General features: G+C 39.7%; 2 protein-coding genes across 2 annotated transcripts; one reads left to right on the top strand and one right to left on the bottom strand.

Moving 5' to 3' along the window:
- Positions 1 to 547: 547 nt before the first annotated feature.
- On the bottom strand, positions 548 to 9,060 carry sugp1 (SURP and G patch domain containing 1). Its single transcript, XM_042429716.1, has 14 exons — positions 8,920 to 9,060; positions 8,158 to 8,329; positions 7,887 to 7,984; positions 6,875 to 7,123; positions 6,594 to 6,717; positions 6,401 to 6,501; positions 5,182 to 5,305; positions 4,739 to 5,067; positions 4,252 to 4,358; positions 3,862 to 4,039; positions 3,646 to 3,752; positions 2,323 to 2,468; positions 1,554 to 1,683; positions 548 to 892 (listed from the first exon to the last, which is right to left on the bottom strand). The coding sequence occupies exons 1-14, from the start codon at positions 9,056 to 9,058 to the stop codon at positions 866 to 868; spliced, it is 2,031 nt and encodes a 676-aa protein (XP_042285650.1). The 5' UTR covers positions 9,059 to 9,060; the 3' UTR covers positions 548 to 865.
- Positions 9,061 to 10,086: 1,026 nt separating this feature from the next.
- rnf126 (ring finger protein 126) lies at positions 10,087 to 17,271 on the top strand. The gene is made up of 9 exons (XM_042428781.1): positions 10,087 to 10,246; positions 13,191 to 13,249; positions 13,348 to 13,408; positions 13,518 to 13,756; positions 14,145 to 14,213; positions 14,350 to 14,419; positions 14,588 to 14,681; positions 15,073 to 15,188; positions 16,071 to 17,271. Exons 1-9 carry the CDS (start codon positions 10,172 to 10,174, stop codon positions 16,221 to 16,223), a joined length of 936 nt encoding a protein of 311 aa, XP_042284715.1. The 5' UTR covers positions 10,087 to 10,171; the 3' UTR covers positions 16,224 to 17,271.
- The last annotated feature ends 316 nt before the right edge of the window (positions 17,272 to 17,587 follow it).

Here is a 17,587-nt window from a genome sequence, read left to right as displayed (position 1 = left end):
GCTGTAGCCAACACCACAGTGACTCTTGCTTAGCTGGGATTTCGGAGTTATATTTATCCCGTGTAAACCCCCTGGGAAATGGCAAACTTAAGGTCTGATTTCACTGATCTGGCATCCTCCTCACCACTGGCTGCTCGAGACTTGTCAACTCCACTACTGCTGCAGTCCAGAACCATACAGAAATGAATACTGATGGTGATTATCAACATGAATGGATGAATACTTGCACATGTCTATCATAAACTGAGAGTGAGTTAATCTTAGCTCTTACGTATTTGCTAATAAACAAGTACAGTAGTCATAGTGTACCACATTTGTTTGTAGACACATCTGTGACAACTCCACATTTCAGTAAGAGGTCCTTTTTATTGTGAACACTGAAGCATAAAATGAAAGGCAGCAAAAATTGATTATAGCCTGGAACCGTGAGGTAAATTATTCAACATAAAAATTATACAGAGGATCATGTACTATACAGAACAGTATTATTTGATTGGGAATGTAAAGTCAGGTTTTGAAAGGAAACACAAATTGAAGAGTGAAATCATCAGGTGTTGTAGGTCTTTATATATTTCAAGTTGTTACAGTATTAAATTGAAATGTAACAAAACAGGCAAATCGATTATGCAAAAGAAACAGTTGTGATATTTCAACCTGAAAGAAACTTCAAATATAAGGATGAATCTATTCCTCTTTCTACTGTTCTCCGACCTCATTTTCCTCCTGCACACACGCACTTCAAATTTTCAAGATTTCTACTGTGCAACAGTGTCCATTTTCACAAGTGAGCAGAGCTGTAGCTGTGGCAACCAGCTTTTAAGTTATGATAAACAAGAACAAGTAAAAAGAAGAACAGTCCTCTACTTCAGTAATATGGCCTCCGTGGATTATTCTGTGGGGAAAAAAAGACAAACACTTGATTGAATTCCATTATTATTATTGCAAAGCGTGCTTTACCCTTGTGGGAGATGAAAGATTACTGATGGAAATTTACTGAGATGCTGAAGTTGGGTACTGAGATGCTTAGTCTCTGTTAAGCCAGGGTCATTCATGACGCTCATAACTATGTGTTTCCTGGTATACTACATCGGGCTCCAGCCGTAAAGATAAGATGTGTCCTTGCAGGGGATCAGTGTGTTTGCTCAGGCTGTCTCCAGGGTGGGAGATTGAGGGGAATCATTGCCTCGTTATACAATGGGTTGTTTCTTTGTGTCTGTATAAAGCGTGAGGATTGTCTGCGAGTGATTCTGTATGCTCCATTCAAGTGTACACTCTGCTTCCAGCTCCCTGAATAAATGCTTTCTTATAAGACAACGGAGACTTGACCAGAAAGTTTCATTTCTTCTGCATCAACCCTCAAGTGGATCGACAGCACAGTAAATAAAATGACAGTGTAAAAATGTGTACAGGCGATTATAGTAGCAGTAGTAGTGAGTGCAAATCTCTATGCATGCATTTACAAATTAGCCAACATAACCATAAACTAATGCTACAGTAAACTGGTATGCATTCATAGTGTTTTGGTACAGAAAAAACAATCAAACGTTGGTTACCAGTGGGTTGGGCCTGAAGCGGTAAGCAAGCATCATCCTCTTTCTGAAAGCGTCATATTCATCGTCGCTTTTTGTGAGCTCAGCTGGACGGTCAACTCCAAACCCTGCTCCGTTCATAGCTGTAGTTCCCCTAGAGAGGGTCACAGAGACACCCAGTCAGTTTTTTTTTTTTTTTGGAGAATGAACATATTATATGCTGTTATTGGCATCAACAGCACATATTTAAAGTACCTCTATAAACAAACACCTTGAACATTAAACCTTTTAAAGATTAAGTTTCCCTGGAGCCAGTGAGATTCATTTTTTTTATTTGATGTGGGATACAGTTGTCATGTTGGTCATGTTGCATATTTACATTCTGCAAAGATTATATGACGTGCACTTTTAAAGTCACATGGAAAACTGCCTCTATGAGCACTACTTGCTGCCTTAAGCATTTTGTATTTGTAGTGTTTTCAAACAAGGTGTTTGTGTGAAAAATATAATATATAATTAATATAAGCCAATGAGATAGAACAGTAAGATAGTTTGATTTAACTATAGGGACAAACAAGTAGGATTCAACAAAAATTGATTATGTTTTTGGCATACATTTGTATTTACACAATGGTGTAAACTCTAAAAATAAACTAGTCTAATGGAAAAGCTTGTTTGATATCTGGTATACATATCATTAAATAGAAAACTATGCAACATGGTCAAATTTTTGTCATTTTTATTACTACTGTGACTTCAAAGAAAGGTAAACATAATGAAGATGAATGCTCACTTGTTAACAGGAGCCTTGATGCCCTGTCCGTCACTGCCGAGACCTTCACCTTCCTTCCAGCCCATCTTCATGAGCATTCGGAAACCAAGATTCTCCACTGTCAACTTGAACTCTTTGTATTCTGAGTAGTCTGGGTCCCGGCCCTCCTGCAAGTCAAGAGGACTGAAATTGTGCATCAATGCTATCCATACACACAATAAAGGGGCTCTGATTTTTGTGTCTACAAGGATTGTTCCAGAAATACTGCACTGACACCAACAGACAAAGGTTTGTATGTTGTGTTTGTTTGTGAGTTGTTTGTGTTTTGTGCTGCTTTGTATGTACTTTGTTGTTGAGTTTCATGTTGTGATGTGTGCATATGTATTGTTGAGTTTTGTTTAGTTTCATATGTATTTTACTGTTCGGTTTTATGTATTTTAAAAGCCCATTTAGAGACAGGCATTGCACTAGCTTAGGCTATAAATACTGTGATATGTGGCATAATAAATAAAGAGGTAAGGTGGGCAGATTATTGATTACTAATTTAGCAAAAGTGAGGCAAGGTTGATTTAACTGGGAAAGAATGAAATCAATGACACACATCTCATCCCACAGTATCATCCCCTCACTCAAATTTCATGCCATGTGGCATTGAACAGTTTGATCCTGGGTCATACGTGACTGCTGACTTTCCAGGAACTTTCCATGACTTTGGCAGCGAATTACCATTACAAAATCTCTGTTGACAGACCTATTTTGTTATTCAACTCTGAAACCTTTAAAGGGTTAAAAAGTGTGGTTTCTACAACAGTGCCAAATTGGGCTAACCAGAGTTTCAAATAAACAAGTGACAATTATCATCTTCTCAGGAAGAGCTAGAGAAATTATCTGGAAGAAGGGACTTCTGGGTAGCTCTGCGGGCTGTTACCACAGCGCCCCCGATCTGGATAAGCAGCTTGAAAATAGAGGCATGGATGGATGATTACAATCTGTTTACAGACATTTCAAGCTGACCCTGGTTCTACTGAATGCTAGATGGCCTTACAGCGGAACAGTATATACTTAATGGCTGATAGCCATCACAAGATACAATATAGGTATATGAAAAATCCAGGTAGATCCCTGCAAAGAGATTCTTGTGTTAAATAATTCTGAAATTGATTGATGTGTAATTTTAAAAGGGTCTATAGTATACAGAGAAAATCGATAACTGAAAACAATTATTTAAATGAGTTTAGTGCCTCACTTGACACAAAGCTTAGCCTTATGGATAAAGGTTTATGGATAACAGCTAAATTCTTCCTTGCTAGGCTAGAGAACAAGTGAATTCAGAGGAAATCTGACCTTCAGTGCCTTGAAGGTCTCCATAAACTTTTCCAGTTCCTCAGGAGGCAGGAAGTCACCAATGAAGTGTTTCCCTTTACCCATTTCTGTCAGAGATTCTGCCCACTCTGGAAAACAAAAACTCTTTTTACAGCAAGGCTTCAACATTCACATCCATAAAACATCGACAGCTGATCATGTTGCAGAAGAAAGACCGATATTGACGGTCAGCCTTACCACGCGTCTTCTCCATTTCCATCTTTCGGAGTTGATGCTCCCAGGTGCCCGCCTGCTGATCCACTTCTTCATCGCTGTCGTATTCATGTTGGTGGTCTCTCATGGCCTTCTCCCACATCACCTGCATATCTGCCATTGCACGCTTGTGCTTCATGATCATGTCGTACATCTCTTGCATCTACAGAGTGTGTGAGAAAACACCACATACCTACATGTTGATAACAGGTCACAGGGACTAGTAATCCTGTTACTCCTCTATAAGGCACAATACATTTAAAAACAACACACAGGGAGTGGAGTTTAATATTTTTATGGGTGGAGTAAGGTATAGTAAAAAATCCAACAGTCTCCTTTTCCCTTAATGAATACATTCATTCAGTATTTTTGTACCTCTTGTTGTTCTTTGAGCTGTCTCTTCTGGTCCTCAGATAGTTCTGTCACTCCTACCAGACCGAGAGGCTTCCCCTTCTTATAACCAAGACCTCTCAGCTCCTGAGCTGAAACAGACATCACATAACAGCCTTTTAGATTCATAAATCATCCTTTGGATCTGATGACAGTAAGGCAGAGATAGTACATTAGGATGTAAATCCAAAAACAATGGTTAATTAAGCAACATTTGGTGCCTTTGTATCAACAAATATAATGAGAGTAGATCCACTGTCTTAATAATAATATAATAATACCCTGAGAGAGTTACAGTTTTTTTTCCTGTATCAATTATTTGTCAGATCCTTGAGGATTTAACAAAAATGCATAGTAGTATCTGCATGTATGTGTTGGAAAATGTTTTATAATGGTGTCACCTCCAAAAATGCATCAAGGGACAAAAGACCATGATGTGTATGCACAGTATCTAAAACAAAAGTCTTAATACCAGAGAGAGAGGGTGTGTTCGGGTCTGGAACACTAATCTCCTGCGGGACAATAATGGGAGGCATAGGCAACTCGACTTTGTCATCTTCAGCCCCCCATCTGCTCTTTCTCTTCCGTTTGACAGGCGGGGTTTCTGCCTCCTGATTGTGGGGCTGAAATACAGGATTCAGTGATGGAGGGATCCCTAGTAATGGAGGAGCAGCTGGGAGCTGCAGGTCTATCCTTGACTCTGCTGCTGGAGATGAAGAGGTCTGGGAGGCTGTAGCACGATACTCCTGTAATTTCTCTTTGTAGAAGTGGAAGGCTGGACTTTGATGGTCGTATAAAAAACTGAAAGGGTGCAGAAGATGGTTTGTGTGAAATTTACCCAAGTGAAACCAGGCTTTAAAGAAAATGCAAGTTACACAAAGTGTGGAAAGTAGGAAAGATATTAATATGACTGACCTGAATGCAGGGTTGTCCCGGTTGCGCTCCGCAGCGATGGTTTCCACCTCGGGGCCGCCCTCCGCCACAAACCTGGCCAGCTTCTCAGCCACCTGCTGGGTTTCCGCGTCCACTGGGGGGGAGACTTTAAGCAGCCTATCAGTACTGGGGCTCAATTCACACTCTACTACTGTACCGTACTCAACTGGCCCTCACACACCACCAGTCTAGAGCCAATAGGGGATAAGAAGAGGAAGGAAGGAGGAGGAGGAGCAAGGGGGACAGGGGTGGTGAATGGGGAACTGAATGGACGTGAGTCTTTTAATGTAACAAATTAAGAACATATAAAGCCCTTTGCAGCTTTTATCTGTTTGTATACTGTCATGGTGTACATGTGCAATTAAAGAGAGGACGTTTTACTGCATCTTTTAAATATTTATATGCTTCTCAAACAACAAGACACAATTTAAGGGTGAGCAATATAGACAAATTATTGTATGTCACAAGTTGCTGGCAAAACTACAGTACTCCATTAGCACCTTAAAACCAAAAACAAACCTGGTTTGTAAACACATGAGAATAAGAGAAGCTTAACAAGCTATTACCTGTACTGTATATGAACAGCTGAAAATGAAAGGCAGTATGGTTGCGAGTTAGATTAGTACTGTGACCAGTAACTATTTTTGTATGATGGTCTAAAAGCCTGTATGCAGATACGTTTCCCCTTTTAAGATGCAACTGAATACATCTGTCAGTAATACTGTTTCACTTAAGTCTGACACCCTCATGAAGAATCAAATGGGACTTTTATTGCAAAAGACAATTAGGGACTCTACCATCACAGACACAACCAAATGAAAGTCCCCAGTTACCAGGGAAAGCTGAATCAGTCCCTTCCTCCTGCTGCGGTTGTTGTTGTGTAGTGAAACACTAAAAATGTCACACTGCACTCTGTTATTGAGACATTTCATAGTGAAACAGGTCACCTTAACTGGCAGTTGTTGGTGAACTTTATTACAGTAATGTCTTTGTGAGGGGAGGGGTTTGAGGAAAACTATTTTAGCAATGAGGTAATTTAAAGCTACCATAATTCATCATAATGTCTGTGGGTGTCCTTGTGAACTCATGCTGTGACTAGTGATGCCTGTAACTGTCCACCTCCTGTGCAATTACAGTTTAGTATTCCTGAGAGGAATGGTGAGAAAACAAGAGACAAAACTGTGAGAAAAAGTAATCTTACCATTATCTGAGGTGTTCTCAGGTTTGAGCAAATCCTTTCTCAGTTCTGCAACTCTCTTTTTGTAGTAGAGATAATCCATGCTGCTCTTATCATATAAAAACCTAAAAGGCAAGGACAGTTGAAAGCAGATGAGTTTGAAAATATTTTATGGGTTACATAAACCTGCAGGAGCTTCAATGCCCTTCAGACTTACGAGAAAACAGGATTGTCCTTGTAGTCCTCCTTGGCCTTCCTCTCCAGCTCCGATCCCCCCTCCGCCACAAAAGAGGCCATCTTGTCGATAATGAGTCTGGTGTCTGAATCCTCTGGGGGAGAAACTTTAAGCAGGCTATGAGTACATTTACTCTATGGGAACCTATGACAAAATGCCAGTCACAAGGCAACTGTGCCATTGAAGCACGCAGAAGATGCACTGAAATGTCCAAGCCATCGAGTTCTCCAGAGATAAAGTGAAAAACAAAGGCCTTGATTTACCTTTCATCTCTAAGAATCTGGAGTAATCAGCCTCTTCTTCCTCATCGTCTTCATCTGGAGAACAAAACACGCTCGGCCTCTGGCTGAGAACTGGACTCTTCTTGGACTGTGAGTAGCTCTTGAACTGACTAAGCATGCTGCTCACTCCGAGGCCAGGCCGCTTGCCGACAAGGATGCTCTTTTTTTGCAATGAGTTTCCTACTGGTGATGTCGTTGAGGTGGAGGGAGTTTTGGCGTCACTGGTGGAACCTAAAGAGAGTATGAGTTAGGAAACATTTAAAAAGTATAGTATCAGCATTTGGCTAAATGCAGTTATTATTGCTGCTTGAGAGGGTGAGAGTTAATCTTCAACCAGAACATTTGGCAGATAACTATCTCTGAAATATTATGTTGCAATATCCTATTATAAACAAAAAGAGATACTTGCTGAGTCATAAACAACCAAACAAAATGGAGCACACTGAGAAAAACAAAGTGAAATAATGTTTGTCATACTTTTAATCAGCTTTCTTGGGTCAGGATGCCCTCCTGCAACACTGTCAAGGACATATTGTAGCCTGAAGCCTTTGAAACTGTCTTCTACACTCGCCAAAACTATAAGATTACATCTATTTTTTCACTGCAGAGATTAATTTCTACAACTCTGTCTCTGTTGATGCATTATTAAGTTTGATTTTGATGCTGTCTATGTCTTCAACATAACTTACTGGGACTCTCCATGAAACTTCAACAACTTAACCATAACAAAGTTCAGGAAAAATAAAAAGCATGCTTAGAATATCTCTTACATTGACACAGCTGGTATTCAACACACACCACAAAATCCGTGTGCTACCTGTAAATGCAATATGTTCAATAACCTTTGCAGCAACTGTGACTGGTTCTCAACCCTTCAAGGTATATATTTGTCTTGTGCTCTAGTTGCTGTGCAAAATATCAATGTCCTCTTTTGACAAGGACATGAGAATGACTGTAATCCTTTGGTAAAAACTGTGCAGATGAAGGTACTAACCACTGCTGGATTTCTCCTTCTGCATCTTCATAAACTGCTGTAAGAAGCTCCCATCATTTGCAAACTTGTTTGAGGAGGGTCCTTGGAGAGTGGGGGAACTAATGGGATCAGAACAGATGAGATGTATGTCATATTCATTTTTTTGGCTATGCATTTATGTGTAACAATACCGGCTGACAGAATATGATATTACTGTAATTGAAATATAAATTGGTTGCCATTTGTTTAATGTGTCTGTGTCATATTGTCAGGTACATGTGTCTGTGGTTACCTTGGAGGCAGAGGCTTGTTAGTTGTGATTTGCACGCTCTTTTTTGCTTGCTCTGCCATTTTGGCTTCAATTTCCTTCTTCTTCTGGGCTATCAGCTTCTCTTGGCGGAGAATATTCATGTTCATCTTATTTTTCTGTGGCTGCATGTTCTTGGACTTCCATCCTCCTCGTCCTGAAGAAGATTTTAGGGTTAATGCAATGTATGACAGCAATAAACATGTATATTATTTTATACATAGGCTATATATTATACAGCCGTAGAGATGGCTGTTCAGGAAGCAAAGATAACAGTGACATTTTCTGATTTAAAATCTCGCATACATTCAATGATTTTCATTCTTAAAGGTAGATAAATATATGCTATATGTAATATTATAACTTTGCAATGTGACGCTGGTTGCCATTAACTATAGACTTGCAAACACTAACGTTAGCTAATAGATTCTCTGACTGAGCAACAAAAACAACTTTCAACAGCTGTTAGATTTTGATCTGGAAAACAAGACACTTGTGACATTAAAAGAGGATGTTACATGTTGCATATCTGAAGAAAGGTCTGCATTTGTTGGATATAAAGCAAATATAATAACGTAAATGGTGTTCTTCAACAAGTAACATTAAGCTAACCAGATAGCTGCTGTGCTAACGTTACATTTGTTCGCTTACGTTAACGGCTAACCGGGCTAGCGCTAAGTGTTCGCTGGAGCCAGCTGCTACATATTTAATGTCCAAATCTCATGTAAATGCACACTAAATATTTACCTGCATCGCTAGACTCCATGGTCGTAGCAGGAGCAAAAAGCTTTTTCGAAAACAACGTTTGCGGACTACAATAATACGTCTCACCACTTGCGCTGCTACTTCGCTGAGCTATGTTAGCGCGAACAAACAAGATCAACATTTCCGGGCATAGCTTCAGAATAAAAGCATCGTCTCTATCGCGGACTGTGTGACGGGAGGTTCAACCATTGGCCAGATGTTTTAAGTTCAACCACGGGACAGTTGTTTTTCAACACTCCCAGTGAGCATTTTCCCATTGAGAAGACGTTTAAAAAACAGTTATGGTGACCAGCAAAAAGACATTCAAAACAGGTTCAAAAGTGAACGTTTTTTCACCGACTCTGTGAAGACGTTGATTAAACGTTAGACCACATTTCACCAGGATTTGCACTACTGGCTTTCAACTGAGAAATCTGGATGTGGTTTCTTGGTTAGGTTCCAAAATGACATTAGGCTATTATTTGCGCATTGTAAAGGATGAAAAACTTCACTATTAGTAATCCCGGTGAAATATGATCTAGCAAGGGAGGGTTCCCACACCGGGTTCTAAACCCCGGTTACCCAGACCACGAACGACTGCGCTGACCACTCATCCAAAGCTCAGCTCTAGAGACACAGCCCTGTCGCTTTTACACATCCATGTCCACAGACAGCAGAGCAGAGGGGAGGAACGGAGACAGCGATGTTTCTGGAGTCTCCTTGTTAATCCAGTCCAGATTTGATGAGTCTAAGTATAGTGGTTTTTGATCTGAACCTGGACTAATGTGGTCTGTATGGAGAAATCACCCTTTTTTCTGTTTTCATAAACAAAATAAAGGTTTCACTAAATATCATTCACTAAATGTAAATATACAAACAAAAAGAAGGAGCAAAAGGGGTAAGGCTGGGGAGTATATGTACTGTGTAGTGTGATTATATGTATAATGTAAGACGAAGGATATATGGGTGGATGATGATGACGATGATGATGATGATGATGATGATGATGATGATGATGATGATGATGATGATAACGACGACGATGATGATGTATATGGGATGTAGACCATCGCTTGTATTTTGAAGGAAAATACTCGACCGGAACTCTTCTTCTTAGTAATTGTTGCTAGCTACCATGGCAACATGACGTCGACGCTCGTATGTTTCCGTTTCCACCTTTTCTTTTTCGTTGCAGTCTTTTTTTGTCCCTCGCTGCTTTCCGTCCGTACCGTACGAACTGGTGTCCTGCATAGAAATGGCTGAAGCTCCCCCACGGCCCTGCCGGTTTTTTTGTCACCGGTGTTCAGCAGAGATCAGTCCGCGTTTACCGGTAAGAACCGACGAGGCAGATTTACCTATTTGAAGAATGAAAACTATTTGTGTTTGTGTGATTGTATGAGTGTGTGTTAGTGTGTGAGGGGGGCGCGTTCAGCCGTCACGTCGACACACTGCTGCTGTTAAGCTACGTTAACTAGCCCCATACAGGCAACAACGGTCCTGGATGACAGTTTAGTGGTAGTTATGAAGTTGGCGGTACACTCACGTTATGTTAGAGATGTAACATTAACTATATCGCGGTTAAATTTATTATCAAAGCTCGTCTGACCTGCTTGACAGGTCTTTGGGCGGCTTTTAACGTCCGCAAGCTGGCCAACAGGAGAAATCTGTACCTTTTTACAAATCTGACTGTCAAAAATCTAACAGGGGTGATAGGCAGGTTTTTCCATCGGCTGATATAAAAATCCTACATGTGCATTTCTCTACCATAAAGCGTGCTGTTATCTTATTGTGGTTGTACATCAAAGAAAAGTAAAACTTGCACCAAAACTATCACCTCCATCTAAAGCCAGTGTCAGTAGTCAACATTGCTGTTGTGACAACAGCCTGTTGTTATGCCATTCATGGGAAGCTTCTTGAATGTTACAGTAACAGTTATAGACAGCTTGCTGCTCACCTGTGTGACAGCATACTGTCAAGAGATTATATTAACTAACTGGAAATGATCACAATGCCTTAATTGTAGTATATGACAAAATATCAACCTAATAATAATGTCAGTCTGTGATGATTCTGTTAAGCTTGTCAGATTCCTCTTTGTGTAGAGACATCCATTCAGGTTCCTGTCAATCAGGTTCAACTAGTTAAAACTAAAGCAGCCTATCACCACAGCCCTGCAATAAATCCTGATGTAATGAAGGTTATACTGATTGGTTTTAATAAAGACTGTTTTAGGGAGCTGTTTTGGTCATGATTGGGGGTGGGGGGGTGGTGTACATAAAAACACATACACCATTTACTGCATACTGCCTTTAGAAACTGAGTACAATTAGCTGTAAACCATTAGGGATGTTCTTAATTATTTTATTATTATTTATTTAATTATGACCGATTAATACTACCAGTTAAAGCAACCCAATCGCCAGAACAAAATGTTGGCACTTTACGTTTCTGTGAACCACAGTAATGTTGAATATATACGTTTCAACACGTGTAATACGTATCATATCAACATTTCTACAAACGTCCATTCTATCTAACTATCCGTTGAATAATGATGTTTTATGGTGTGACAACGCTGTGGTTAAGGTCTGGTTAGGTTTAGGCACAAAGACCATTTGTTTAGGGAAAGATCATCGTTTGGGTTGAAAAAAAATAAACCCGCTTTTGTCGGTTGAAACGAACATTGGTTTCTAGGTGGTCTCGAACCGTACTCTCTGTTGACTTCCAACTTCCAAGAAGAAACTTACTAACCATCCACCAACCCCTCCTCTTCCTAATAGGAGAAAAGATCAGCTCATATAGATCGCATGTGAACTACGTCACTTTAGAAATGTTGAGATGATACATTTTGACAGTCCACCGGCCCAAAAACATGGGATTTGTCCCAGTATGCCCCATGGCCCAGTATACACCACTGGTCATAACCTACTGTCATGGCTGTAAAATGGTGGATAAATTGTTTTGAGTGTCACACAAACTTCGAGGTTTAGGTCTGAAAATTGTGACTACAAGTTTCTGTTTTGTTAACCCGTTGGCTGTTTTTGATCATGAATAAGCCGGGAGAGGAGGAGGTTTTCGTTACCACGCGCTCGTTGCTGGAGGATTCAGTGTGTGTTTTCGTTTATTAATCTGTTCATACATTAGAAAGTAGGGGTGCGCAAAAAATCGATTCACATAAGAATCGCGATTCTATCTCTGCCAATTCAAAATCGATTCAGAAATTCCAAGAATCGATTCACATTTTGTAGTCTTACCACGACGCTGGTTTCCATTTTTTCCTGACATGAGTCAGCTCGCTAAATCCCATAGATGGCGCAATGACACCGCGCCGGTTTCTGCCTGGAACCAACTCCGGGGGCAAGAAGGAAGTGAAGTGTGTGTCCTGGAGAGACTGCAAGCAATGGAGAACTTGACAGAAAAACAAATACAACGTGCTCCACCGGCAATGAAGGCGATCATTTTGACATATTTTGACATTTTCTTATCTTGAAGGGAAGAAGGAGCTTAACAAGACTAATAACATTATCAAGCGTTGCAGCGCACCTCCGCAGGTTTGCGCGGTTGTGGGCTTATTTATTTATAACCGTTGTAACAATCAGAAAATAATGTTTTATTGATCTGATTCACCAGCTTCCTCACTAACGTTATCAATGCTCCCTCTCCTCATCCACTCTCTAGCTTGCTCGACCACTGCTTCTCTCTCTTTTTCTCTCTCTTGCATTTTAACGGAGCTTAAAGATGAGAAAAAGACTGACTTCAGACAGCTCGCACTGACTTTTATGACCACCTTAAAGATGATTGTTTTTTTTTTTGCTGTAGCGGCAAAGATTTTGGCGTGGCGGCCCGCCAAAATGTTACCAGCAGAAACCACAAACACACTGTACAAAGACCAAACCACACATTTACTACCAAGCCTGACAACAAAGAACAAAAACAGAAATTCTCCATCCTCATTGTCTTATACAAAATAATAACATTATGTTGAATACAAAGACAAATAACAAAAACACATTCCTTAACAATTCTCAACTACAATGAACTTTTCCCAATGCTTAAGATAATTTCCACCATCATTATTTCTATCTGCTATATTCTCTTCTGAAAGCTGTAGTTTGTGTTGCTTCAATTGTATTGTGTTTCTACTATTCTATTATAGTGTCCTTTTGATTAGAGTGCATTAGTTTTAACATAGTCTACCTAATAAACAGACAACTGTATATGTTGATCATGCTGTAGACATACTATATATATTCATATTTATATTTTCACTGTAGGACTACACCTGTCCACGCTGTGAATCTGGATTCATTGAGGAATTGCCTGAGGAAAGAAGGTATGTAAAAGTGTTGTAGGTCCCATGAATTTTGATTAATTTGATGTTCAAGTGGGTGTTTTGATCGTTTCACTTTCTTTACCACTGTGTTCATGCAGTACTGAAAATGGATCCACATCTACATCCTCCACCAGTGATCAGAACCGCCCGGCCTTTGAGGTCAGTGTGACTTGTTAAATCAGCCGGAGCACGAAAACATTTTACTCACTGAACCATGTTTTGACTTTGACACTTTGCCCGTGTGTTGTTTTTTTTTTTCCCCTACTAGAACTTGGATCCCCAACACTTATTCACATTTCCCTCTGGGTACGGTCCATTCGCCCTTGGGATTTTTGATGAAAACTTTGACCTTCGAACCCGGCTGCCCACAGAGGATAACCGAGAGACAGAAAACCGGAGAGAACGGGAAATGGCATCACGGCAGCGATACAGTGCGCGGCAGCCACGGGGTCGACACGTTCCTCGACGTCAGGGTACGCGCCATGAAGGAGTGCCCACGTTAGAGGGGTGAGACATTTTCGGCAGTAGGGTGTTTGTGTGAGGTTGTTGTGGGACATGAGAGGGTACGGGAAAACAATTTTGCTTATTTTGTGTGAGTAATTCTTGCTTCACATATTACTTTTCATTACTACTTGTCAGTTTTTCTATTTAACTATTTACCATATCAGATTTTAAAATATAAAACACAAAATTTAGTGTAACAAAGAATTTAATAAAAAAGATTACAGTATATACTAAACCACAAGTGTCTACTTTGACCATCTCTACAAAGCTGTAATAAATTATTGATATGTACAGACATTTTACATTCCAATTTTAGGTAAGAAGACAAGTTGAATCTCAGTTAATTCAGTGAATGTTTGTTGAGAACTGTGGATGTTTTTTCCTGATACAGGATCATCCAGCAGCTAGTTAATGGCATCATAGCACCTACAGCGATGCCAAATATTGGAATGGGACCATGGTAAGTACAAGCAACTGTGATGCAGGTCTGTTTTCTCGTTTCATGTCTCTGAGTTGTAAAATTTTTACTGTTTTAATTCTCTTATTAACTTCTTTTCTTCTTTTTTGTTGATGATGAACATCTTCTCGTCTTGCAGGGGTATGTTACATTCCAATCCAATGGACTATGCCTGGGGTGCCAATGGGCTTGATGCGATCATAACGCAGGTATGAAAAGTGGTGTTTGCTACGCTATAATGGAAATAAAACTGCATATCAGTGAAGTGGCTGCTGTGTCTGAAGAGCATTTTTTGGGGGGGGCAAACAAGTCTGAGGAAGTGAATCAATAATGTGTTATAATTACTAATTATATCATAATTTATTTTTCATTTGTAGTTATTGAACCAGTTTGAAAACACAGGTCCTCCTCCTGCAGACAGGGAAAGAATAAAGAGTTTACCCATCATCTCCATCACAGAGGAACATGTGGGTAAGTCCTGGTCTCTCTCAAACTCTCTTATTCACTCGCTGGATCACCCAGTCTGAAGCTGTTCTTCTTGGTTATCTGTCAGACCTATTTCACACAGGCTCACATGTCGCTACAACCTACTCATCTAAGCAAACCACATTAAAAGATATTAAAAATAGATCTTGCACATAGGCCTTTAAACCAGTTAAATTCTCTATTATGAGAAAACAGCTGAGAATAATCACCCTCTGAAAACGCTTTTTTCGTGGTAGTGAAGTCTTTGAATTGAAGCTTTCACTTCACAGCACTACTTCAACACAAATAAACAGAAGCAGTTGGAACACAATCTGAGGTCTTTTTCATGCAGCTGATTCATGTGACTGTGAGTCTCACTGGTTTTCTGTTTTTGCAGGTGCTGGTTTAGAGTGTCCTGTGTGCAAAGAAGACTACAGTGTTGAGGAGACTGTTAGACAACTGCCATGCAATCATTTGTTTCATAATGACTGTATAGTCCCGTGGCTGGAACAGGTACGTATATCTATCAAACAGAGTAACAAGACTGATATCAAACAATTACATCATTTTCTTAATCGATTGGTATCAATTAAGATTATGTGAAACCAGAATTGTTTTAGATCGTTTGTTTTTTAAAACCCATTGTGCTTTGTTAAAACATTTGAAGCCTTTCTTAAGGTACGACATCGTGAGAAAGTGAACTGAGAGCAGCACAAGCACATCGCAGCAAACAGTTTAATTTCACAGCAGTGTGCACTAAGGAGAGATAAAAACCTGATGCTTTGCCTCCATTTTCGTGACTTCTCTCCAATGCTCCTCGAGCACTGCTGTTGGTTGACAAGATAATAATGATAATCAGGCTCAGTTGCCATTTTGTTTTAATTTCTTGTTGGAAAGGGTGAAATTTAGTTTTTTTTTCCAGTCAGATGTCCTTTTCAGTTGACACGGAAGCTGCGATATCCGTTGGAAGGAACAGTTAACTTTAATGTTTTTTTTTTACATCGGTTAAAGAAATATATTGATTTAAGAGCTATTTCAACTTACAACAAGCTGTAAAGCTGCTTTAATCTCATCCACACTTGTCCCAGTTTTCTGGCGTTATATTTCATGAATGTAGTAAGTCAGCTAGCTATGTAAGAAGATGACATCCCTGCTCTTAATTCTGCCTTGTCAGCTCTTATTGGTCAATTGTTTCTCTGACTGGAAGGAGAGAGCTTGCTGAATTGGAGTATATACATTTAGAAAATAAAAATATTAGATCAAGACTGTGTGTTGGCTGATGCTCAGGAAAAGTGGCAAGAAAAAGTTGATCCCTAATATCTATGCTTCATCTCTAGGGTTTATTTATTTTACAGTTTTTACACAACTCTTTGTTTATCCTTCTCTTTCCTGCAGCATGATACGTGTCCCGTGTGCAGGAAGAGTCTTAGCGGACAGAACACAGCCACAGACCCACCAGGGTTATCAGGAATGAACTTCTCTCCCTCCTCCTCATCCTCTTCCTCTCCCAGCTCACCAAGCAATGAGAACGCTGCTAGCAACTCATAGATTCCCCCCCCCCCTCCCCGTCACCACCACCAACACCTCATATCTGAAAACCTCACAACCAACTGAGACCCAACGGCTCCTCTCCACAGCTGAGACCAGGACCGTCTCACTTCTAGGGGATGATATGAGTGGACTTGAACTCTGAATTTTCTTGCAGACTATTCATTCAGTCATCATTCCTCCCCCCTGTGCAGACCGGACGCTGGGTCCAACTCCTGCTGCTATTGTTGCTGAGTGTTTGAGGAGGCGGGGCTGGGTAGTATTTAAGGAAGATAAGGAGGCTGTGAATAAAAATGATGATAAAAGAGGGAACGTGACCAGAACTGGAACACAGTTTGAGCCAGAGTGGACAGCTTTTTGACGGAGACATGTCTCTGCCACAAGGCTGAGACACATTTTATATTTAAAAGACAAAATGTTCTTTTTTTAAACATTGCCTGTGGTGGTGCAGACTTCAAGCTGAGTCCATAGATGTGTAGATAGAGAATTCATTTTTCAGACAGCGAACTGTCCGCCACTGTACAGCTAATGGATCAAACTAAAACCTTGTTGAAACGAGTGTATGCATCTGATTTTTTTTATTTTTATTTGCACCTCTGTTTTTTTATTTTGCACACCATTCAGTCTGATGTTAAGAATGTGAATTTGGGTAAACTACTGAAAAACAAACAAAAAAATCCCCACATTTTTGCATTGAATGAGTCTTTTAGGACTTGTTTTTGTGTTTATTAGATTCTTCTTTTTATTATTAGCGTGTGATCCAGTGTATGTGGTGTATCTTGACAAGGTAAAGATCCTCACAGCTCAAATGTGGACACATTTTTACTGCGTTTCCTCAAGTAGAAAAAATTTACTACTTATTTATTGAACCCTTGCCCAAAACATGAATAGAGAAATGTAAAAGAAATAAAAAGAGAAATAAAAAAAAAAGGCATGGGAACATCTTACCTCTATGAAACTGGCCAAATGTGTTTCACATAACAAGTGTTTATTATTTTATTAACTGATTTTTTTTGTACAGTCACAATAAAGTGCTAAAGAAAACTGATTCTGAGGTTTCTGTTGATAATGTTCAGTTTTGAGTGATGTGAGATGATTAGTGATTTGAATGGAGCTGGTAACATGAGATCTGGCTAAATTATATAAATTCAGCTCTATATTTGTAATGCAAATGTTACCCTACTGGTACTGTTGCTTTCACACACCTAATAATGTTTCAATTTTGATCAAACCGCAGTTATTTTTAATCAGTGTTGCACAATTTTGCCGTGTACTTGGCAAGGTGAGAGGGAGGAAGTAAACTATTTTTCTCACCTGTGTTTCACAGGATTAATCACATTTATCTTGTAATTTCTTTAAAGTGT

This window comes from Thunnus maccoyii, chromosome 12, assembly GCF_910596095.1.
Source record: "Thunnus maccoyii chromosome 12, fThuMac1.1, whole genome shotgun sequence".
NCBI lineage: Eukaryota > Metazoa > Chordata > Actinopteri > Scombriformes > Scombridae > Thunnus > Thunnus maccoyii.
Note: the sequence above shows the minus strand (reverse complement) of the source record. Positions and strands in the feature narration are given on the sequence as shown.